Raw genomic sequence first — 25,794 nt, 5'->3', positions numbered from 1 at the left:
CGTCATAAATTATAGCCTATATGTTATTCTGGGTTATAAAGAATAATACTGTAGTTTCATCAAAATCAGTTCAGTAGTTTTTTCATGAAAGAGTAACAAACATCCATCCAGACATCTAAATTTCGCATTTATAATATTAGTACGATTACTACAATTATGTATTAATTACACAATATTCATTCTTGACAAATATAGCATCATAAACATAAAGAGTGTGGTAATAAGGAAGATGAAAATAAATAACGGTGTTAAATCGTTTCCTCTTCAAACCAAAGTTGTGTATGAATTGACTCAGTTGTTTGGATTTGAGTCAATTACGCGCGAATGCACTAAACGTCATCGTCCGTGACTCACGTTTTGTCTTGGATTTTATTTTTAAACTTTCTTTCATCAGTAAAAAATACGTTTGACTCTTTATTCCAGCTACTTTATTGATAAAAAACCATAACAACCATATTAAATTTTAGTTACAACATGAAAATACAAACTTACGTGACCTACGCCGTAATTAACCTACAATTTGCAATATTCTGTTGTTTACGCCAACAATTAACTAGGTCAGATAAGTTTCCAGCGATGCAAACCTTTTGTTGCTGCGCGAACATTTGTCAAACGTCACGTGATCACACACAAACAATAGAATTCTCCTTTTTTTTCAAAGTAAACAGTTCACAACAAACAATCCGCATCGCTGTCCTTCAAACGTTATTACATAATCAGCATTGAACTTAGCGAGGAATGTATAAAAACAAGGAACTACGCAACAACAACACATACCGGATCATTTCGTATTCGTACGCCATGGAAAAAACTTGTAAAACTCATGCACACTCAACGTTCAGTTTTCTTTACCATCGTCCATATTTTATCCGTCATTTGGGCGGGAAAGCATTGTTTTTCTGGTTTCCCTCTAAAGTTAGACGCAGGTCGTCCGCTCATACAGCCTGGCAAGACTGAGACTGAGTCGCCATGTCGCGCTGGCATGGCGCCAAGCCCGCGGTTTGTAAAACTTTGGATTGGCGCCAATGGCTCATTCGCTGTCGTGACGACTGGCGAATGTCGCTCCATTCACTGGCTGATAACGCGGTTTATTTTGTAAACAATGCGCCGTAACGTTATCTGCCTGGCGGATTTGATAGTGTTCGCTAATTAACGTGTTTGTTTATGCGATTAGCCGATCGACTACGTTTTCGAACGTTATTCTATTTTGTTTTTGTACTGGGTTATTTTTGAGTTAGTTTAAAAAGTATAATTTCACTGGGCGTCAATGACGTGCAAATACTAAAGTACTCGTACGATGATAGCCATTACGTCAGTTTTAGGAAGAAGAAACTTTCCAGAAAATGTTGCTTCAAATAAAATTACATTCTTCTTCAAAGCTTCAAACCAATTACCAAGTACCAAGTACCAATCACAGATCAAGTCCTAGCGTAGTTCATGAGCCTGTCGGACTAGGATACGCGGCTTGATAAAATCTTATTTTTTTAATCAGAAAACTTTTTTTTTAACATAGAAAATGGCGCGCATTCTGGGGCTACTGATTGAGGATTGTTGACATCTATGGATCACGGCCAATGAGGGCTATCGTTTTTATACCCCTTGGCACCCCTGGCGATTGACAGGAGCTTACTCTACAGTGGCGCCATCTTGATGAGTGCAAATGCGATAGTCCTCCTACCACTTTAGCGCTCACCAGTTGGTGCCACTGTCTTCGCTACTAAAGCCTAGTCCGTGAGCACGTAGAATTTTGTGCAATGACCCCAAGCCCATCCTTATCGCTCGCGCGTAATTATATTGCTGTCGCGACTGTGCGACGGGCGCCCGCAGTGAGTGTGCGAGCGCGACAGCAACATTACGCGCGAGCGATAAGGATGGGTGGCTTGTGGTCATTGGACAAAATTCTACGTGCTCACGGACCAGGCTTTAGCAAGTGACAGGAGCTTACTCTACAGTGGCGCTAACTGGTGAGCGCTAAAACGATAGCCCTCATTGGCCACCAATCAAAGATTATAACTCACCAGTGTTGTTAGGCTGCCGGACATGCGGCGCGTGCGGCGGGCTGGGTGGCGGCTGCTTGCTGGGCGTCGACGCGCCCGAAAGCCCCGAGTTGCTTATGCTGTAACGATAGTTACATGAGACTGTGAGCTTCGCGAGCGACGGTGATACCAGAGTAAATACAAATGAGTAGGCCATCTTCACAGAAACGCACGGGCGCGGTTTGTATGTGAGCGCGCCAACACGTATGCGGCGCGCACGCACACACTGACAAAATTTTGCGGGGATTATGTATTTGTGGTTGCGCCGAATTTTGTCAGTGTGTGCGTGCGCGCCGCATATTATATTGGCGCGCTCACATACAAACAGCGCTCGGTGCGTTTCTATGAAGATGACCTACTCATTTGTATTTACTCTGGTGATACGGTCGGGAAGAATGCTTGATCGTTTTGGTCTAGTAAGGTTTATTCAATGACTTGGGTAATTCTGGTGGGGTCTTTTAACTATTGGAACTTTGAATTCGATTGATTGAATAAATAAAATCATTGACTTCAACAGCGCTTTCACATTTAGGCGATTTAGCAGCGCGACAAACGCGCGACTGACGCGCTGCCGAAAATTTCATACTATGTGACAGCGGATGCATGCCTTCACATTATAAAAACGCCTCTGCCACGCTGCAGTCGCGCTACTAACGCCCTAATGTGAAAGCGCTCTTGAAGTCAATGATTATTTCATAATATACGACAGCGCCTACAATGTGAAGGCAAGAGTTCGCTGCTGTCGCGCTTCTGACGCCTTTACGTGAAAGCGGTCTAAGTCCTACCACTGCGTGCAGCGGACCTCCACGTGCGCATCTGTTTTATGGAAAAATGACGAACACCACGAGCTGGATGGCCTACACAACTCATAAAACTATTATTTTACAAATAGGATTTTAAAAAGAGCTTTTACACGTCCCAGTGTTACTTCCTTACCGCTGCTTCGGGACAAAAATAGGCCAGTGTTGAGAAGCAGCGCAAGAAACTCAGGTCACTGTCAGCATCGGAACGGTGTACTACGTTTTTCCACAAAACAGCTCCGAAACTCAGGTCACTATTGTCAGCAACGTAACGATGTTCTAAGTTTTTCCACAAAACAGCTTCAGTATGCGGACATCCATGCGCGGATTATGCTTTACACAGGTTCCGCCAGGTTTAAGACAGTTAATTCCATGAATAGCTACTTTATAACCCATTGTGACTTCAGCAAGGTTACATAGAATTCATAGACAAAAGTTATTTTATTGCCAAGTCATTGCACCAACAATAACATACGATCAAACAGTCTTGTAAAGCGTTGATGAATAAAAATAATCGATAAAAATGAAATGAATGCAAAAATCTACTTCAATTTCAATATTTTGAGTTTCAATTGAAGTATGGAAAACGTGAAAATAGCAAAGTTATCATGCGATAAAACAAAAAGACGTGCAGTACAAATGGAAGCAAGATGATGACAATCATTTTACTTCCATTTAAAATGTGGATATATTACAGATCGAAATAAATTTTAGATTGTCAAGAACAATTTCTAATGTTTTATTTATTAGAAAAATATGAGAAAATTCCATGATGATTTTGGTTAGATGTAGTAAACCCTCACCTAGTGACTTTTCTTTAAACATCCAGTTACAAACAATTTTCAAAAGTTATTTATAATTTAACATTCCAATTGGAAGTTTCCAAATCGATGGTTACATGCAAAAACGAACCCACTAAGCCCAAAAGCTAATGCAAGACATACTTTTTCATACCAAAATATTATTGACTTTACTAAATCCATAATAAGCCTAGTATACGCAAAAGCAAACATTATTCTCTTTCAGAAAAACTAAGCGTTACTTATTATCTGTTACTGCTTTGTCATTAGAAAACAGTTTTAACTTGTAAACCCTATTACCATTACATAAAGTCGCATTCAGCAGTAATAGCCGTGGGGAGGTGGTCATGGGAGGCGTGGCCTATTGGACACTCCCATTTCCCTTCCCCCACCGCATACCGCAACCGAATACGAGTCAGTATGTATTGTTCATTTTACACTTATGGAAGAGCACAGATAGGAACGCGAGTAATTAGTAGTGTGCTCAAAAACTGCAATAATTGTATAAGACGACGGGTCATTTAACAAAACTGTGCGCCTTGCGTGCCATGTAATATTGTGAATAACATACTTTTAAAATGATTGGTAAGGTCCGGTCGCCGAGCAGATAGAATTTCGTCCAATGACCCCAAGCTACCCACCCATCCGTATCGCTCGCGCGAAATTATATTATTGTCGCGACTGTGCGACGGGCGGCCGCAGTGAGTGTGCGAGCGCGACAGCAATATAATTACGCGCGAGCGATAAGGATGGGTAGCTTGGGGTCATTAGACGAAATTCTATGTGCTCGGCGACCGGACTTTAGCAGCTATTTGAGCGTTCCTAGCTGCGCGCTTCTATGAGTGTTAAACCTATTACTATGAAGACGTGAGCCTCAGAAAACTATAGCAAAACGTGTCCAAAACATCACAAAATTTTCTCCCAAGCTACTATTGGAAATTGTTCTCGTAAATAAGATTGATAACTGCCAGTGGACTGACCTATTGGTCGATGCTGCGGAGTTATTGAGCAAGGAACTAACGTTAGGCGAGCTATTGCCGACCACCGCCGTGGCGGCCCGAAGCGCCATCGGCTTAACCGGCTGCAATACAACAAACATCATTTACTATGGTGAAACGGATTAGTTTCGGGTTCGTTTGGGATTTATAGAAGAAATCTACGTTGAAAACCTAAATGCCAGTCTGATTTGCAAGAGTTGCTGGTAGTCTCGGCTATCTCTTTCGCCCGCACTAGTATTTAGCGTTAGAAAGAGATGGATATAGCCTCAAATACCGATACGTTTTACAGAGTAATTGCGCAAATTTGAAGTTGAGGTATTGAAAGGATTGTGATTGATAAAAGAGTTTTTCATTCCATTTTAAAGAATTGCAACTGTGGCTGTGGTCAAATGTCAATATTAAATTAGACTAATCAACTAAAATATTATAGAAAATAAATAATAATGAGAGTCAACGGACATACCAACTTAATTACATTAAAGGTCAGGTCAACATTATCAAGGTATTTTTAGTCAGGGCAAAAATAAAATACTATAACGCCACGATAGATGTAAACAATACCACGTCACAGCTTATCTTTTGTTATTTATGATTGAAACAGATTTATAAAGTGCGTTATTGTTATTACTGAATAGAGAAAAACGAACCCAAAAGTAACCGATGTAAGGTATAAAATTTTGAAAATTATCCACATCAACACTCCACATAACTACAGTCAACATTAAAATTGAAGTTTGATGGTAAACTGAGGTGTAATGGAATGATGAGCGAGCGGGACGGGTGTACACTCACTTTCGCAATGACTTCCTCTTTCTTTTTCTTTTCTACGTCTATGGAGTCTGTTGAGTGATTGTGGACTTCTAGCGCTGGCGACGTGATTGGACTTGTTGTACCTGGAAACAAATTTCACATTATTTATTTATTTATTTGAACCTTGGAACCTTGGAAGCTCAAAGTTGCACAGCGTGCTATGGAGAGGGCTATGCTCGGTGTTTCTTTACGAGATCGAATCAGAAATGAGGAGATCCGTAAACGAACTAAGGTCGCTGACATAGCCCGACGGATTAGCAAGCTGAAGTGGCAATGGGCAGGGCACATAGTACGCAGAACTGACGGCCGATGGGGCAGTAATGTTCTGGAGTGGAGGCCGCGTACCGGTAAACGCAGCGTGGGACGTTCACCCACAAGGTGGACCGACGACATCATAAAGGTAGCAGGAAAGCGCTGGACGCAGGCCGCTACCAACCGGGGAACATGGAAAGCATTGGGGGAGACCTATGTTCAGTAGTGGACGTCCTATGGCTGAGATGATAATGATGATGAACCTTAGTAATTACAGCCAGGTCAAGTTAACTGCGCACCAAGCTCCCGTGACGTCACATCGACGCTGTGGTACGGACGGAGCGAGCGCGGGGAGGTGTGCGGGTGAGTGCGAGGGAATCGCATTCCGATGAGGTGCGCAGTTTACTAGACCGGGTTGTATCTCTAAATGACCAGAGGCGAAAGGAAGGATTTGTCCTACACTCCCTACGCTGACCAGAATTATTGAAGTAAAATCTGTGTGCAATCTACAATAGTTTGTGGATTTCATTGAACATTTTAGTGATTTTTCTCATAGACGAATGACCGATGCATGTGGATGCCATTGACTGTGTTGTCTTGTAGCTAATATTATCTTAACCTTTACACTGTCCACAAGAAAGCCACGATAGTCAAACAATAGGGCGCGAACTATACAACACTGGTTGTGGAAATCTGTATAGGAAGGTTAATTTTTTTCCTATTTGCCTTATAGTTTATCTTCTAATTAGAATAGTATTGATAGTATTGTATGAAATACATACACTGTTATTAAACCTAGGCGCAGACCACCAACTTTTAGTTGACCGATAGATAGTTGGGCCCGATTTAATTTGTATGAAGAATCGGTCGATACCAAATCAGTGTAATGTGCGCACTTTCATACGCGTCCATACTGATTAACAGTCCGACCCAACTATCGTCTGTAGTCTGTGGTTAGGCTAAGCCTAGCCCGGGCTGTTAATCAGTATGGAGATGTATGAGAGTGCGCAAATTACACCGATTTGGTATCGGCCGATTCTTCATACAAATTAGAATCGGGCCCAACTTTCGGCCGACAAAGACCCAGAAAACACGGTGAAACGAAACTGAAACTTCTAGTTACTTTTGAGTTGCATCTAAGTTTCTGCCATAACGTCCGTTGAGAGACCACACATGACGCAACCAGTTTGAAACCGATTTGAACAGGTCAAACTGGTCGCATCATGTGTGGTCTCTCAATGGAATCTATGGCAGAAACTTAGATGCAATTCAAAAGTAACTAGAAAGTTGCAGTTTCGTTGCAGTTGCGTTTCACCGTGTGTTCTGGGCCTAAAAGTCAGTGGTCTGTCAGTCAGGGTTGATAATCAAAATGCTCACCTGATAGCATACTAGTGGGCGATCCTCCCGAATCGTTACTATTATTACTATCCGTGGTAGCAGACGAAGGCAAGCCCACGCCGCTCAGTTCAATCTCGTCTAACCCTCGAATATCATCGTATATGTACTCATTCTCCTCGAAGCCTGGCTCTAGAGACGAGTCTATATAATATTCGACATCCTCTTTTATCCTTCGTATCTGGAACAAAACAGATCAATCTTGAATGACTCCGTAGAGTAACGATCACACATCTAGGACACACAAACTAGTGATGATATGATGGGATAGTTATTTGATATTATTAATATTTTTTAATTTGTTATCATTTACATGCCTCATGCCTCTATGAAGGAACTAAGTGAATATAATCTTAGTAAATTATCCAATTAATAGATATTTTAATACTATTTCTACTCACACAAATATTAGAATATATAGAACTGCTACAACACAATATTACGACTTCCTACACCGTTGCAGAGCACAACACCAAGTGATAAACACAACAGAATGACTACAGCTGTTTCCAGACAATAATAAAAAGATAGGACTCAGGTGCGAGTGCAAGCTGATAAAAATGGGATTTGAATGAAGTAGTTGTAATCACCTCTCGCTCTTACGGTATAATAAAAGAGAGAGATCGACAGTTATCTGGGACGCATTTTCAAACACGCGTCATTGTTTTAGTGCATATCACGTGGACTGATAGTAATTATAAATTAATTATATTACTTTTAACAAGAGAAACATATATTGAGTTATGAGTAGGAAACTACTTTAGAAAATTATTACCATAATATCACCGGGCGCACAAAGAACGGAAGCAACCTTATCGACCTTAGCAGTCGTGTTTTTAAACATTCTACGAGGCACGGACCTCATTTTTTATGGTAGTGAAATTAGGTATTTTTCATGAAACATAAACATGCATTTTGCACACTGATAAACAACATCTTTTATAAAATGAAATGGCATCCGCTGTGTAATGTATGGATGATTTCAATTGATGGTTAATCTGAATCTATGTTTGCAAAATACTTGATATCTGCCATCACAGATTATTGATGGCAAGCATGATCAACCTATATCATAGGTATGAGTAGCTATCTTTTTACTATCAATAGTCTACATATTCTATCTATCTAATAAGCTCAATGTAATATTTTTTATAATAAAAGATGTTGTCTACCACAGCATTACATAACATATATGAAGTTAAATATAAATTACAATACTCAATTTCATATTTACTTGTTGTATATAGGAATCGTTTCTAGGACAGACCTGTTCGACTTCTACAGACATGTTGTCAAGCATTCGGAGCAAGGTCTCCAGCTTCTTTATGTGAAACCTGTGCTTTTCGAGCTTGAGTTTCAGCTCCTCCATACGATCTTGCTTTTCCTTATCCAGTCGTTTTTTCTTACCAACTACCATTGACTCTATTTCAGACTCAAATTGATCAACCTGCAACAAAATAATGAAAGGTTAGTGGGACTATAATAGTGCAATACAAATATATATCTACTAGCTATGCCCGCGAATTCGTACGCGTAAAAACCCATTATCGCAACATTTTTTTTTGCTCTGCTCTTATTGATCGCAGCGTGATGTTGTATAGCCTATAGCCTTTTTCGATAAATGGGCTATCTAACACTGAAAGAATTTTTCAAATCGGACCAGTAGTTCCGGAGATTAGCGTGTTCAAGTAAACATACAAACAAACTCTTCAGCTTCTCACTCACTCATCACGAAATCTCGGAAACTACAAGTGCTAGGTGTCTCAAAGTTTGCATGGGGCTTCCATTTAGAACTTAGGTGCTCACTAAGACGGGATTTTACGAAACTCCACCCCTAAGGGGGTAAAACGGGATCCACGCGTACGAAGTCGCGGACGGCCGCTAGTTAAGGATATTCTTTACATAAAAAAGTTGTCGTTTTGGTCAAGTCGTTCGTTATAGGACAAAGGCTTCCCCCAAGGATTTCCCCAAGGACTGGTCTTGCGCTACCCGCATCCAGGTGCGTCCTACAACATTCGCCAGGTCGTCGGTTCACCGACATCCCTGCGTGCCTACACTACAAAATATATTGGTGTGGAAAATTGGTAATTTTATGAGAGTACCCTCTATGAGGTATCTATTACTGTCGCCTATAGGTCAGAATGTTAGGTTCACATGATTAGTGCATCTTGCCTTTCCAGAAGAATAAAACGATAATTTAGTCAGTAATATACTCTGACAAATAATACAATGCACCTAAATTCATAGAATTTTACACAGCCCCGGTGCAATGAACCCTGTTACAGATTCTTGTAACTTGTACTGAATGCAATTCAATGTAAAAATTCACGTATTTGCTTATTTATCATGTATGACTAAGCCCTTGAATGACTTTCTGCCAAACATCAAATAGTGGGCTCCACACTTGGCATACTTCATACATTTTAAATTAGCAAATAAGGCTTTACTCCGAGCAGTGTCCGTTAGTATTTATGCTTGGTCAAGTAGTTACATACTATATTATTTAGCGTCTCACCTGTAAATTAAGTGCATCGATAGACGAGACCAGCCACGCAGACATTTCCTCTCTTTCTTTTTGAGCAGGGTCTAGCTTTTGTGCCGCCCCTAACCCTTCTTTAGAGTATGCCTTTGTTTTTGTCTCTCGTTCAACTACTTTAAATCTCTCCATTTGCTGAAACAACAACTTTCTGTTAGAAAAATGGCATAAATTATTGTAAATGACTAACAAAATAAATAGTATTTCATGTGTAGTTTAACACATGTGGTGGAACAGTAGGTATGACACACATAGGAATCTTTTCTGCATATTATTTACAAAACAAGAATGTTTTTTAAATTATAAAGAGCAGGAAAGTAGTTATACACTGATATTTAGTATTAATAAGGCATTATTGGAACAATATGTATGAGTATTCTGCATAAATTTTGTGTCTAAACAAAACTACAATTAATCTAGCACAAAATATGTTGTTTATGTCAACAAAGTTGTATTTCAGGTTTGAGGAAATAAAAGCTAAATGTGTGCCTAGTTTACTTAATCAAGAACATACAATAACACATTATTTCCACTGAGATAAATTAACCTGGTAATTATCAGCAACCAGCCTATTGTTATTGTGTGATAATTTTAGATTCATGAGGGATAAAATGCATTTTCTATAGGTACAGTGAAATAAACATAAAATACACACTATTGGTTAAGGTATATGAATCAAATAAGAATGCAAGGAAGAGGAAAACATCTTAAAACACCGGATAAACTTATTGTAGTCTAAGCAAACTATGGTTTTTAATAGGTTTCCTTATGTGATTTGCCCAATAAGAAAATTATTCATTTTGAAATGATAATGGATCATAAATTAGCTATAGTTAACATAATCCATAGCAGAAAGAAACAGTGACAGAATTATCAAGAAAAATTAGATTATTTATTCAACGATATTCAATGAATTCTGAATTGATTATGGGCAAAAAGTAATGAGCACTCTCACACTACTAATTACATAGTAAAGGTAATAACATGGTAAATGCTCTGAAAAATACCTTATCAAGTTTATTTAACTGGTTTTATCAAAATGTAAAATTAATAAATGTAAAAACTAATTAAGATGTTTTTGTGTGTTATCAACATTCTGGTTGATTATCAATAATACCACAAGTAAACAATTCATAGTAAAATTGTATCGGAAACATTTGATGGATATCTAATTGATTTCTTATTGCTTTCAAATTGGATATTTACTCACCGTTTCTATTAGTTTCCTATATTCTAAAAGTGTACTCTTATCCTTAATCTCCCCGGAGGCGATCCACGATTTGATCTGATCCCGTAGCCTCTGAAGCTTCTTAATCTCTTTCTTGAGATCCGCCTCATACTTCTCTTTCTGATTACTATTCGTAGCATTGTGAACCTTCTGCCAGATGTCCTCAAACGTCTCTACCCCTTCCGTTACTTTTTTTAAACACCTGTCTATTTCACCTGCAAACATAATTGCATTAATGATCAAGAAAAACCTGTTCTTATTGTGACAACAACACGCGTGACAAACATTGTGCGTGGACGCGGTACTAATATCGATGCAGCAAGATAGGGTTTCGAAATAGCCTTCTGCATGTCCAAGAATACTGTGAAAGCACGTATGAGAGCGCAATCATTCAATATTCATAACAAATTACACAAACAAGAGATATTTCCTAGCAACAGCATTATTTGACGCATCCAAACAACGGCCTGGCCATCATCATTGACTCCAGCAAGGTGGAGAACTCGTCAATCTGACAATAATGCTCTAGAACACGTACCTACATCGGTTGGGGTCAATCAATCTCTAACCTGATAACATGATAAGTTACCTTGTAATTTCCTTGTCGCTGCCATAGCTATTTACACATATGGACGAACGTTCCGTACATATCCTAAACATACAAACTATTTACAATAAAATGCACAAAAATTATTGATAAACAGACAAACTACACATCTGAAGCTTTGTTCGATTCCAAGATGGCTACCATGGCTACCGTACACCGCTCGTTCGTACTGAATAATTGTGACTGAACGCATCCAGGGCGAATCACACAGAATTATCCAGCCTCACGCTTGGAATGGTAATTAGCAAGGAGCTTTCATAAATAATTATAAATTATAGGTTGTCACTAATAACAACAAACTTCAAATTTTTCCACAAAATGATTTTATGTATGTCGCGTAGACCATCAAGTGCGCAGGCGCAAAAAAATAATAGAATGAGGCATAGACAAAAAAATGTGTGGCGAAAATATTAATGTGTAAACCACTTTCAGAAGGTAGGAAAACAAAACTTTCCAAAAATATTCAAAAGAATTTTCAAATGAATCATCAAACTAAAATAAGTAAAGTTTCGATACAACATTTGTTTTGCAAGATGTTTAGAATAGAAAGAAATTATCTTGTAAGTAATAAATGTCTCTTAATTTTTATTTGATAAAAGTACCTACCTAGAGGTTTTAATTAAATATTGGTTGTTTCCTATAAAAACACAATAAGGATGATTATGAACACAAACAAAGGTTTGTCGAATTAAGACGATGATGTGATCGCACCTTAAAAAAACAAAATGATTGTCTTTGCTATAACCTCAAAACCGTTCCACCTAGTTCGTTGAGATGTCGTGAGATGGCGCTATTTTGAATTAAATACATCAAGCTACATACATAATAAAACTAGATGGCAGTATATGTGATGTTTTTAAAATACTAGCATTATCCCGCGGTTCCGCACAACGAGATAAGAAATTATTTTAGAAAATTAATTATACGGTTTCTTCTTTTTCACACTATTGGGTACACAAACAAAAATCGTATAATTAAATATAAAAAGCAGCGTCTTTACTTTACTTGCTTATGCGTATTCTTTTGAATTAATGTTAATGAAATTAAAATGTTTTGTTACAGGGTGATCTCGTTTTGTTAATGGGTCATTACAGTAGTTATATTACCTCTTTGTTATCATTTTAACGACACGGTCGTAAACGGGTCTCGGATTTATTGACCGTCTCGTTCCAAACGACCGATTTCAAAGGCCTAAGTACTGGACAGTGGTTATGTAAGAGGTAAAGTAAAAGTAAAAAAAGTAAAAAGTATTTTATTTGCCAGCAAAAAAATGTACAGTCTGTTTATCTAGCGGCTGCTGCACTAAGCTGTGCTTGTGTCGCGGCAGCCTTAAGTAACACAGGTTAACAATTGTTGATAAAAATTTGTTTTTAAACTCCTAGCCAAATAATGCTGATTGTTTGAAGTAATAAGTAAGCATTAGGATAAAAATTAGCGTTTTATGGACTTTAGTTACGTGTTTTTTTTTTTTGGCTAGAAAGATGTTGCTACCGCAAAAATGCCCAAGTGTACTTAGGTACTTAGTCACATTGATCTACTTAGTGGTTGTAGTTAGACCCCTGATACTAGTGTTCTAGGGTTCGTTTTTTAAAATGGTAAAAATAGTATTTTCGGTTTCTGATGTCAATAAATGTCTTAGCCAAACTAGGACATCTTACACAAAAACAAATTTTAATGAGTGTAAGGTAGGTAAGTGCCTACCACTTGGAAATCGAAGCCAGCAGAACTTCCGATTCGATACCTTTTAATCTTTTAACCATTTAGGTAATTAGATTAAGTTGAATAGATGACGAACACGATATTATTATTGGTTTTTGGGCCTTTATTTGCGCCCCGAACGAACACGATAACGGTCGTAACGTAATAAACATTGTAGAGCTGCATCATTATTGCGAAAGTGTGGTAGAAGAATTGATCGATTAGCAAAACTGCATAGCATAAAATAGCAAAACATTAGTTGAAACAGTCCGCACGTTACGCGTTGAATATTGATCGTTGATTTGCCCCACAAATTGCTTGTCCACCTGCTAGTACTTATTTTTTATTATTTCATTTCTTATACAAGCAGCGACTCCATAACAATCATCGTAAGTGTTATGCCAGTGTGCCTACCTACCTATTTAGTTTTTATGGGAAAGCGCAGGTACTAAGACGCTTTATATTATTATGCTTATGTTCATTTGTAAGTTCAGAACGAATTCATATCTACAGATTTAGTACATTTTTTTTTGCAATAGGTATTATAATCAATTGCTATTGCTAAAATCAATTTGAATCCAGTCCAGTCCAGGAATGCCAGAGACTTGCTCTTTTTGTTTCAGTTCTCTAGCTAGAGGGTGTATTCCGTTAGTAGGACTTCTTGAAAGTCGAAGAGGTCAGTTTAATTTATGACGGAAACGGCCGTAAAATCAATCGAATTTCATAATAGCCATGGTTCTCAGTGATTTATTTCGAGCGACCCATCAGCTTCAGCTGTCAATCAACCATTGTTCATGGTATTTCCTCATTAACATGGCTAAAGCATAGTAAACTAATAGCTAATAGTAAGTACTACTGAAGGTCGGGTTCAAACATAACGGACGATCGGCACGCGAGGTACGGACATCACATTAAGCTTTACATTTTTGTTGCAAATTAACCCCTATTACAACTACACAAGATGTCACAGTGTAAGCTTGATGTGCTCTCGTCTGTATTTTCGTCGAATAAAGTAATAAGCAATTTCCCTCCACCTTTGAATCGGTGCTTTTGGGTGCTCCCTTTGATTGTAATATTTGTAGTGCTTCCAAAGCAATTTGTTACAATTTCTGCTTGAAAATCAGGGTGAGGTTTACGTTTCACAGAATGACATAATGATGATGGATATTTCTGTAGGCAATCATGGAAGTTATTTGACCAAAGTGACTGACATAGCCCGCAGAAGGGCCACATAGCTCGCAGAGCTGATGACTGCTAGGGCAGAAAAGTTCTCGAGTGGCGACACGAGCCGAAAGACGTAATGCGGGCAGGCCTCCTAGGTGGACCGACGATCTGGTAAAGGTCACGGGAGGTGCCTGGATGCGGGCGGCGCAGGACCGGGCGTTGGGGAAATCTAGGGGGAGGCCTTTGTCCAGCAGTGGACGTCATTCGGCTGAAACGAACGAACCGACGATTTGACTCTATCTATTAAATGATTTAAAGGTATTTTAGTTACTCTACCTCTAACTACCTATTTCAGTTGACCCTTCCTTTCTATGTTGTGGTTGCTAAACTAATTCACCGTAATAAAACCCTGTTTTCAGAGTTTATAAATAATAATAAATAAATAAGTTTTAAATAAATAAATAAGTTAAAATCGATAAATAAGTTTTCACCATACTGTACAGCATTGTTTCCCAAAGTGGGGGGCGCGCCCCCCAGGGGAGGCGCAAAGACCTTTAAAGGGGGCGCGGGCCATCTGTGTACTTAAGTATAAAAAACCTGCGACCGCTGAGAGAATCCATTCCAGACTGCTCGATACGACCAATAAATAGTCTTGACTGGAGGAGGGGGGGCGCGGAATTTTTTGTATGGTCGAAAGGCAGTGCGTCTCAAATATGTTTGGGAACCAATGCTGTACAGCAAATTTCGGCAGATAGAAAATGATGTTTTAAAAAGTTTCAGGTCTGTATTTCAGTAATTTTCTTCTAGCACCTCTAATATTACTTATGTTCAATAAATATTACAATAATATTTGCCGAATGGTGGAGTAGGCATGAAGGCCTGCCCGTTCAAACAAGTCTCAGTTATCACCTCGCCAATCGTGACTATGTTTTTAGCCGCCCACGGACAGTACTTTGTACTCGGTATTAGTTCAAATATTTTACTTATTTAAAATTATATTTAATAAGTAGGTACTAGTAGAGGCCCCAGTATAAATACCTATTCATAAAATTTTTGACACCATTTTGGTTAATGAAATGATTTCCATATTCTGAAAAATGTATGTAGGTAGCTTTCCCTAAATGAAAAGGTGTCAGTATTGAAAAATATTTTAACAATTTAAAATATTTTAATTAAACATAATGAGAGCAAAATTAAAAAAAATATATTAAAAAATAACTAATTTATCTATGTAATAATTTGTTGTTCTGAATAAATCCTAAACCATTTAAATTGTACTCCAATTTAAATATTTTTATAGATAGAGAAAGGGCCAGTTTGGCTGTGTCTTTATTAAAAAGCAGGAATTCGCGCTTTGTAACGCATACTGGGAAATGTTTAAAGCTGAAACGATGAATAAAGAAAAGGTTTACTACCACACTTAGGCGTTTCACACCGTGGTGCGATACGGGCGTGGTGTGAATCGCCCCACGTCCTAAAGTGCGCACTTCCCCTAGGTGGCAAGTTGAGTCCACATTTATCATACTCGCCTATAGTAATAGTTTAGATTGCATAGTTACAACAATACATCAAATAAGTAGTAAGTAGCTACGACGTTTTTTCGAAATCAGAATATGTGTCCTTTTGGCTTCAATGACGACGGCAAAAGAAAATAAACTCTGACATCTTGTAATGTTGTGAATAAGTTACTATTTGCAATTGGTAGGTAAGTAACATAATTTTGTTTGATGTGTTAGTCAGGGCTGTACCTACGATGAATTTCTTTGATCTTCATCATTTCAGACGCCAGACGTAAGTACACTGCTGGACAAGCCTCCCCAAATGATTTCCAGATTGGCCAGTCAGATTAGTTAGAATGTACTTGTACACAGCCTTTCATGTTGTGTCCTGTAATCAACCCAATAAGAATCACATCCAAATTATCTGTTTGTGCCTTTATTTATAGTAGAGTCGGGACATAATTTCCCCGAATTGGATGTTCTATTCTGCCTACGTACTTATTTATTAACTAATTTTGGCCTATGGCCTTCTCTGGATGGATTTCAACATATCCTTAACTTAAGAAAATTATCATAGAAAGTGTCGTGTCTCAAAAAATCCAATGAAACGGAGCCGCGAGTTATTGTCCTAGCTTGGACATGCAACTCCGCCTCAGGCTAGAGGCTCGCTCAGGCTTCGAGGAAACCCTCAATTCCCTCCTCCACTCTGGCATAACAGGACCCCCGACCCGCCGTAGCAGGTTACGGTCTGCTCGATGCCGCTGCTCAGTCAGCTCAGCTGATCAGAGATGTACCGAGAGTGACCCCCCAAAGGCAAAATAACATCTATTACACTACATAACACAAATTAGGGTCTCTATCTACATGGTCCGAAGATACTTAAACCAATATTGTACTTGACATAACTATAATCTGTGCCAAAGGTAGAGGGGTGCGTCAGAGTAATTAATCACTGTCAAGCTGCGTCGTCATCAGCATTGATTCTCGATTACGTTGTTTGACAAACAGCGCCCGTTTGCGGTGTCCGGTGGACTGGGCTTATATTTTTTTCATGTTGTTGCGGTGAAAAACAGACCACTGAAAACTGCAGTGTCAGTTTTTTTTAATTATGAGGCAAAGGCATAAATTAGATGCGGGTTTGTCTTCGCAATTTGTCCTTTAGCTATTTTATTACGGCAATAGGAAGGTACTTTTGAAGATACAAACTGTGACGTCATGATACATATTTCATCAGCTCTTTTCAAACAGTTGGGAAATTGGAGTACCAAAGTAGTTACAATTTTCAGGTAGACTATCTCAATCCAATAAAAGTTATAAGTTCCGATTTCCAGGTGGTATCAGCACATTTTTTTTATACATTAGGATATAGCAGAAGATAAAAGATTTCACACAGCTAAGTATGCTTATAATTTATCAACGAGACTCTACAGGTGTCTTTCTCTACATAATTAAAAATACTTTTGACAAATCACTTTGTTGCAATAATTACACTATGCAACAAATTTTAAAAAATAAAAATTCACTGGGTTCACAGTATGTAATTATGTTTCACCACCTTAATACTGTTTGAAATATTGAAATAAAATTGTTGTATCACATCAAGTTTATTAGTGAAACGCATTTATTGATTTTATTTAATGAAATATGAACATAGATTGTTATTCTACATTAAAAAAATATTTTTTTTGATCGATTGGCTTTCCTCTTATGGTCAGTAGTGTCAGTATCCCTCTGGAGGCTCCAAAAGTAATCTGCAAGCATCGCTGGCTCCCATCTACCTTGGTAACGCTTCTCATACTCTGCTATTTCTTGATGAAATCTTTCTCCGTGTTCATCACTTACTGAACCCATGTTATCCGGAAAGAAACTTAAATGGGAGTGTAAGAAATGAATATTCAATGACATATTGCATCCTAGTTTGTGATACGCATCCAGCATCCTGTTAATTTTTTCATGAAAATCTGGTGATTTGTGATTGCCTTTTAGGAGTAAATTGACCACAAACGTAACAAAATAAGTCAGGATAATTAACACAAACACGCGGCATTTTGTAGATTTATGAGTAATCTAAATGTTCTGATGACTTTTGTACACATCAATGATAAAATTTTATAACTACCCTTAACCACATGTTGCGGAACGTAAATAAAGATTTCTATTATTTATGTTTTGGGACGTGATACAAAGTTATGAATTTGTTTTTTGTTGTTTACTAAGTATACCTAATACGAATCATCACTCGGGGTATCAGTGATTTTTTTGGTGTTGCATAGTGTTATCTTTTTACAGCAATTTCCAAAAACCCAATCATTCTTTCAGAACGTGTTTATAGATCTTTGATATCAATATTGATTTAGCAGCTCACCTGCGATAAAGTATAAAAATAAAAAGAATTATCTATCAAACATGCCTGCTAATTAAAAATAAATTTATGACTATCCCACGTATCGATATTTAATATTTATCTTATCGGATGAACAATAACTTGACAAATATGTGATAGTGAGCAAACATTATTACGAGTAGTTAAGCCAAAAAAGCGCCAATTTATTTGTTGATACAGATTATTTTCTTTTTCAAAGAGCCAATTTAAAGTATTCAATAAAAAGTATTTCAGTGTAATAAGATAAGCAGCATTTTTAAGCTTATAATTGGCATAATAAAATGTTGTTTTTCGCCAAATAATGTAATAAAATAATGTTTGTTACAAAAGAACAATGTCAATTTAGGTTGGTTGAAGGTTGAAGAGCACAAAGGCAAAAAAAATAACAGTGCAATATCAAATTACGCTTTAAAATACTTATCACCGCCACCATAACTTGCTTCTTCTTCAAGCTTTCACAGATTAACTAACATACTACAATGTATCATTCTGGTGATTTCAATGCCCATTATAATCCTCCTCATCATTTCAGCCGATAGCTTTAATCAGAGCTAGGCTCTACATTCGGGACTATTCCCACCTCTTGTTCCCACCACTGCAACTCCTGTGTAGCCAGGATCTACAGCTTGACCGCCAATAACAACCTAACCAGTGAAGGTCAAGTAAGTAGGCTGCTCTACATATATAAGGAAGTCAACTGTACATTTCAGGACAATGAAGAATAAATAGAACAGCATTATATCACGTTTTTTGTTGAAACATAGCGCCTATTACGAGTGCAACTACAATAACGCCCGTATTCACAACCATTACTATGAGGTCTCACAGTGCGCGTGGACGCACAGGGTCACACACGAACAAATCACAGAGCTCTATTCAACGCTGTGCGTTCGATTGCAAGCATCGTTTGTGAATATGGGAGTAAGAAGTCACATTGAGACATTGATAAGCTTGACACGCTTTTGAATGTACATTTCGAGACTAAAGCTGGGTTGCACCATCTTACTTTGACTTTAACAAACCTCAAAAATCTGTTAAATTCCATAAAAAAACACCGGTTATCGTTATAGTTACGGTCAAAGTTAGGTGGTGCAACTCAGCCTAAGCAAAACCAAATCATAGTAATTCTGACTGAAAATCCTCTTGACACCATTGATTGATGGCGGATATCGTTTATGACGTTCAAGTTTATGGGCCTGTGAGATCTATGGTCTACAAAATCAATAAATTAACCATTTTACTGGTTGTTTGTCTACACGAGAAGGTGGCGGGACGCCGATATGCATTCCGTTATGTTGTGGAGCTTCCGTAGGCGGAGACAATGTATTTATCCTTAAAATAAGATATTTAACTACCTATTTCTTGGTAGACCGTAGATGTTATGACGTAGGCATCCGGTAAGAAAATCCTACGAAACTCCACCCCTAAAGGGGTAAAACGGGGTCGGTGCTTTTTTCCGGAAGGTTTACCTATATGAATATTTTAGTGTCTGTGTAAAAAAGCCAGGTGATGAAGTATGCAATAAATAGATGACGGAAGCCAATAGTGATGTCCCGCGTTCCCGACTCATATGGCTACCGAGGGCAACGTCAGGTTTTTAGTGGGTAGGCCCTGTCCTTGGCAGGGAGAACCCCACATAACCCACTAACTGCCCCCGCGGCTGGTGGGTATACAAATTAATGTATTTTCCTGACGAAAAAAAAATAGATGACGGAATCAATTCAATTAAATACCGAAAACAAACTTTATTGTTTTCATTATGTATTCACAAAAATACGTGTCTTTCTTTTATTTATTGTGTAGTTTCCGTCATAAAATACCGTTTAGGCAGATTACTTTTGTGTGGAAATGCAATAAAGTGTTTACTTGTTTCAAGTCCATTTGTATATTAATACTTACTTTGTTATTTCATGAACTACTTACTACTTATATCATTTCATTTTCCTTAAATAAGAAATTATGGTCGACCCCATAAAATATACTTCCAACTTCTACTTCTGCCTATAATTAAATAAAAAAAATAAAAAAATAAAATAAAAGTTTATTTAACAACTTTTTAACATTTTTTACAAAAAATAATTTAAATTGTTAACAAAAGCTTCTATTCTGCTTGAATTAAAGACGTAGAGTCTTCTTGAATTTCATTAAAAAATGATGATTTAAGCTTCATAAGGAAGCTTATAAGAACTTATCGGGTAAAATGTAAAAATAAATCTCTTACATAAAAACTCGTCTCAAGTTCTTTATAAAATATCTAATTAAAACCGGTAAACTATTCACAAACACATAAGCCACTGTTTTCATGACACAAGCAGGAAAATAATACCAACCATGTTGCAACCATGTAACAAAAAAAAAACATTTCAAAATAAATCTTGTTTTTAAAAAATTCCTGGTGAACAACAAACAAGTGTGTTCAGTAAACAAACACTATCTTAAAGTTTACTACCATTGCAAATTGCTATAAAATCGATAAAAATGCGCCGTATCTTGCGATCTCCTGGCGGGAAGCCAAAGCCCTAGATCTGGGATGGAGAACCGATGGCACACGTGCCAATGATGGCACTCGCCACAATATTTGAGGCACGCCACCAAACACAAAATTTAGTATAAAATAAAATAGTAAATCTCTCCTTTTCTCCCTTATCCTCTCCTGTCCTCCCTCCCTTACCTCTCGTCATCCATTTTATATAAATTATATGTACTTATGTATTTATGTATACAGGGTGTTTCTTGTAAGGTGTCAAGCCGAAGGCAGGTGATAGGTGAGGACTAGACCTATCGATTTCACCCCCATGTATGTTTTACGATTTTTCATAGTTTAGAAGTTATCGTTAATTTTGTGATTTTTTCAAATTGTATGACCTAGTAGGCTTTAAATTTGTTTTTCTTTTTTTTGGGTCGACTTTTCTCAGATTTCTTTTTTTTTGACAGATTCCCTATTAATTGCAGATTTTTGAAAAAAATAATCAACTTCCTATCTTTGATGCAAGATACAAAATTTTTGCTAGAAACATAAAAAATATGCTATTAGCGGAACATTCTAAAATTTTTTAGTGGAGCGATTACAGAAAATAATGGCCTATTAAGTACATGTTTTTTTGTGTTATTATGAAAGTTCAGAAAATTGCGCAGTTTTTAAAATTATTTTGGACCTATGGAATTTCTTCTTTTTTTTTAACTTTTAAGTTAAAAATTTTAGAATGTTCCGCTAATAGCATATTTTTTATGTTTCTAGCAAAAATTTTGTATCTTGCATCAAAGATAGGAAGTTGATTATTTTTTTCAAAAATCTGCAATTAATAGGGAATCTGTCAAAAAAAAGAAATCTGAGAAAAGTCGACCCAAAAAAAAGATACAAAAATTTAAAGCCTACTGGGTCATACAATTTGAAAAAATCACAAAATTGACGATAACTTCTAAACTATGAAAAATCGTAGAACATACATGGGGGTCAAATCGATAGGTCTAGTCCTCACCTATCACCTGCCTTCGGCTTGACACCTTACAAGAAACACCCTGTATATTTTGTATAAATATATATATATTATAATATTTTATGTATTATATTGTGTACATTTTTGTAGCTTTTCAGCACCGCCTACTCAATATCTCTGTTTTGCTCAAGGTCAGCTGGTAGAGAATGACGTATGGCATTAAGCTCGCCTTTTTGTACTAAACATTGTTGTGTGTGCAATAAAGTCTATAAATAAATAAATAAATAGTAAATAATGTGTTTTGAATAAAGGTATTTGCCCTTATCAGTTAGTGCCACTGTAGAGTAAGGTCCTGTCACTTGTACTTGATAGCATTTTTAGGTGTTATTTTGATAGCACGTCTATGACTTTGTCAAACATTTTTTTTAGAAAAGTGGTACGTTGATACATAAAGGTTCGCCATCCCTGCCCTAGATGTATGGAGTACGTGGGGACTTCAAATATTTTGCTCAGGATCGAATGGAAATCTACTCGTTACGTTGATATTTACAAATGTGACTAATTCATTGCATTAGTGGGCATACTTTTAGGGTTCCTTAGTGACGGTCATAGCAGACTTATCAACTCGGAAAGGGATCAACAACGTATCGCCTTTCGCGCGCTGTCAATCGCTGTTACCGTGCGAAATTTCATATTTCATACAAAGAATACTGACCGCCTCGAGCTGATACGGTTACGATCCCTTTCCGAGTTAATAAGTGTGCTACGTCCTTTAAGGTACCCCTATTGTTGAGGTTCCATTGTTTGTCGCCTGTACGTCTACTCGTTCCTCACAGGGTTGTATACAACCTTAAAGGTAGGTTGTATACAACCCTGTGACGAACGAGTAAGCGTCTTTTAAACCATTATAAATTAATAATTTCATAAATCACAGAATACGTAGGTATTAATTTAATTCTTTCCAAATAAGTTTTATAGCACCTATCGAGTTCATTTTTAGCTCTAGATCGTAGTACAGTGAATGAGTCGAAATCGCGTGGATTGTTGTATTTTTTGAACTTTTTGTGGTATTTATTTTTCTCTTTTAATATTTTAATCAATCCACGGGAGAACCACGTGGGCCACGAATTTTGCGAATTAGACATTGGAGTATGTTTTTCTATTATTTCCCAAACGTGGTTGTAAAACACCTGTACGAAGTTGTCACACCCCAAGTCAGCGTACTAATCCCAATCTATTTCACTAAGATCTGAATTACATGCGAGAAAGTTAGTTTTATGAAATCTGTATTTTTTGCCAGGTTTCTGTTTCAACAGGTTTATTTTGCTATAGGTAATTTAAAGTAATTTCTAAAGGTGGATGATAAACGTCTACACGACTTAGTGGTTGAGCCTCAGTAACAATACATGAGGTCTCGGAGTTATTCAATACAAGATCCAAAATTTTTCTCTGAGAGTTTACTATAAAATTAGACTGGGTTAAGTCCGACCTGCAAATGAACTCATGCAATGCAGCGATTTTAGTATTGGTTGTAGTTGTCGGTTTGTTGCTAGACCAATCAATTTCTGGGAGATTAAAGTCACCAATTATAAGTGTATGTTCAGATGAAAAGGAACAAATGCTCTCAACACGATCTAATAATTCTTTGAATTGTTCATATTGTATATAGGAGGGTATGTAAACCGTTATTATGTTCAAGGTTATGTATCTCAAATGCAGGCTTATCCAGACATTCTCTACACAAGTATCTGTGAGTACCTTGTCCATGCAAACCAGGCACTTTTTAACTGCAATAAGAACGCCGCCGCCGTGTGCCTTATTATGTTTTTTCATAAATTCAACTGAGCGGTCCTTACGGTAGACAATATACCTCTCATCAAACAATTCGGAAGAATCCACGGATTCATTGAGCCACGTCTCACACAGACATATTATATCATAATTGTTTATTAGTATTGAATTAGCTATTTCAGTGGTTTTAGATTTGGTACCTCTGACNCGCCGCCGTGTGCCTTATTATGTTTTTTCATAAATTCAACTGAGCGGTCCTTACGGTAGACAATATACCTCTCATCAAACAGTTCGGAAGAATCCACGGATTCATTGAGCCATGTCTCACACAGACATATTATATCATAATTGTTTATTAATATTGAATTAGCTATTTCAGTGGTTTTAGATTTGGTACCTCTGATGTTTTGATAAAATACCGACAGTTTATCCATCATAAAAAAGATATCTACGTATACGTACATTTATCACTTAAGACGAGCGGTAGTAAGAGAAGGTTGAAATTATTCTGTATTCCTGTTTGCAGCAACAATGTAGCATATAATAACCCTCTGTTTCGAATGTGCAGATTATATAATGATAATGCCACCAATTTAGATATATATTTTCAAAATTTTTACTCATTTAAAAAATCAATTGAATTATGCATTAAGTAAGTAAACGTAGCCACTGATATTTAACCTGTTCAAGCTCCATATCTTAATTATTCTTATATAAATGTTGTGTGCAACATTCATAGGAATATAATTTAAATGTGAAACCTAGTTAAGTTATCATTGTAATTTTATTGAATTGTATTCTGTGGTTGTGCCTTTAAATAAATAAATAAATAAATAAATAAATTATTGAGCCGTTATAAATAAATAGGTAAGTAAAAAAGTTCATTTTTATGTACGGAACTTACTTTTCAAGATTGTCTCGAAATCGGAGAAATTTTGAAATAAATTCACGCGTAGGTACACCTACAAATGAATAAGCGGAACCAAACGTCAATAGGTCATGGTAAATACTGTACACAACATTCCTTGCTATGTTATAAATTGTTGACAAAATCATGAGAATATGCTAGTATGTTGTTATGTATTTGATAATTCAAGGAAAAACAATATACAAAATACCAAAAAGTCAATTTTTCACAGAACTCAGTTTAATCAAAGTCAGATTTTGTGTTCCTTATTTTATAAACTGGAACAAAGTCCCCAAATCAACAAAGACGGTAAATCTAAACCTTGAGAAGTGGTTATTGGTTAGTGAAAAACAAAAAATTAAAGGTCTCTGGCCTTAGATTTAGTTAGTTCTCATTGAACGCTGCGCTGTCTATTTTCATTCATCATCAGCTCAATTAAATTCCCTTTTCAGCCATTCTTATCATTCTTAATTCATACCTTTCCCTCCACATTACCATTCACTCATAAAATGTTGGTCACACACCTTCCATTAATTTCCATTGCGTGCCCAAATCTAGACAAAGTATTAGGCACTGTTATTTGTCACGTCACTTTCATAAATATTTAATAGTAGAGACAGCAGAATAAATAATTTAGAAGTCGTAGTCGTAGAGCATAAACATAAACAATTGAACGATTTGTTTACATCCAGATAATTTGCTCTGGAACTAGTTGGTTTTCTTGTGGTTGTAGCTAAGGGAAAAATTAAGAGAGATCCCTAACAGCATCAGTTTTATAATTTTCAGGTCATTTTTCCCGAAATCCTGAAAGCACTCTTTAAACTCTTGATTTGTTGTGAAAAAATCATCAAACAAACATTAGAAAAACGTCGACGTCTTTATTAAAAGATAACCGAAAGTACAAAACACAAGATCCCTAAGATTACAATTGATACAGACATGACCAAAAAGCATAAATTATTCCTTTCCAGTTAAACCTCTTTCCTTTTTTCACCATGGCACTGGCCAAAAAGACTGCCCCATAAAGAAAATATACAGACTCCATGAAGTTAATTTTCTTCAGCCAAAAACTTATCAGTCGGACACACTGCTTCGTACAGAGAGCACGCGCGTCCACACTCCGGAAAAACCACGCGAAACTTTTCTACTAAAGAAAACCATTTAAAATATTATATAAACGTTATTTCTTAGTGATAGTGGATAATATATACCTTTTATATTTCAAAATGATGTCTATAGTGTTGCTTTTTAGGTAAACATGTAATTTTAGTGAAGTGAAAAATGTGTCGATGAGAAAACTGGATTATTTTCATAGTTTTTTAAGTAAATAGTTTAGTGAAAATGTACTTTTGGAAGCAAAACATTTTGGCGGTCTGCATCTTCTTGCTGGGTAAGAATGGATTCGTTCTATTCGTAGATTTTATTATTTTTTCATGGCCTCTGCCTAACACAA

The 25,794-nt window shown here is 37.0% G+C and overlaps 2 protein-coding genes across 7 annotated transcripts in view; one reads left to right on the top strand and one right to left on the bottom strand.

Annotated features, from left to right (window-relative positions):
* The window catches only part of Not3 (CCR4-associated factor Not3), a 29,046-nt gene extending 17,221 nt beyond the window's left edge, over positions 1–11,825 (bottom strand). For 2 of the 6 annotated variants that reach the window (XM_028304029.1, XM_028304032.1), the window contains exons 1-8: positions 11,445–11,825; positions 10,838–11,070; positions 9,607–9,762; positions 8,326–8,538; positions 7,074–7,272; positions 5,427–5,527; positions 4,617–4,717; positions 2,019–2,116 (exon numbers count right to left, since the gene is read on the bottom strand). In XM_028304029.1, coding sequence (XP_028159830.1) covers positions 2,019–2,116; positions 4,617–4,717; positions 5,427–5,527; positions 7,074–7,272; positions 8,326–8,538; positions 9,607–9,762; positions 10,838–11,070; positions 11,445–11,469 — 1,126 coding nt within the window. In that variant the 5' untranslated portion in view covers positions 11,470–11,825. The remainder of the gene's footprint in view (positions 1–2,018; positions 2,117–4,616; positions 4,718–5,426; positions 5,528–7,073; positions 7,273–8,325; positions 8,539–9,606; positions 9,763–10,837; positions 11,071–11,444) is intronic. The other 4 variants (XM_028304028.1, XM_028304031.1, XM_028304030.1 and 1 more) reach the window with 2 other exon arrangements.
* A 13,609-nt stretch (positions 11,826–25,434) lies between these two features.
* LOC114352436 (uncharacterized) overlaps positions 25,435–25,794 on the top strand; it is a 35,947-nt gene continuing 35,587 nt past the window's right edge. Inside the window, exon 1 of the mRNA XM_028304048.1 lies at positions 25,435–25,731. Within this exon, the coding sequence (XP_028159849.1) occupies positions 25,683–25,731 (49 nt within the window). The 5' untranslated portion in view covers positions 25,435–25,682. The remainder of the gene's footprint in view (positions 25,732–25,794) is intronic.

The sequence above is a fragment of the Ostrinia furnacalis genome, unplaced genomic scaffold (assembly GCF_004193835.3).
Source record: "Ostrinia furnacalis isolate ACB-3 unplaced genomic scaffold, ASM419383v2 OfSCF1353, whole genome shotgun sequence".
In the NCBI taxonomy this organism is placed as follows: Eukaryota; Metazoa; Arthropoda; class Insecta; order Lepidoptera; family Crambidae; genus Ostrinia; species Ostrinia furnacalis.
This window is presented reverse-complemented; position numbering and strand designations above follow the sequence as displayed.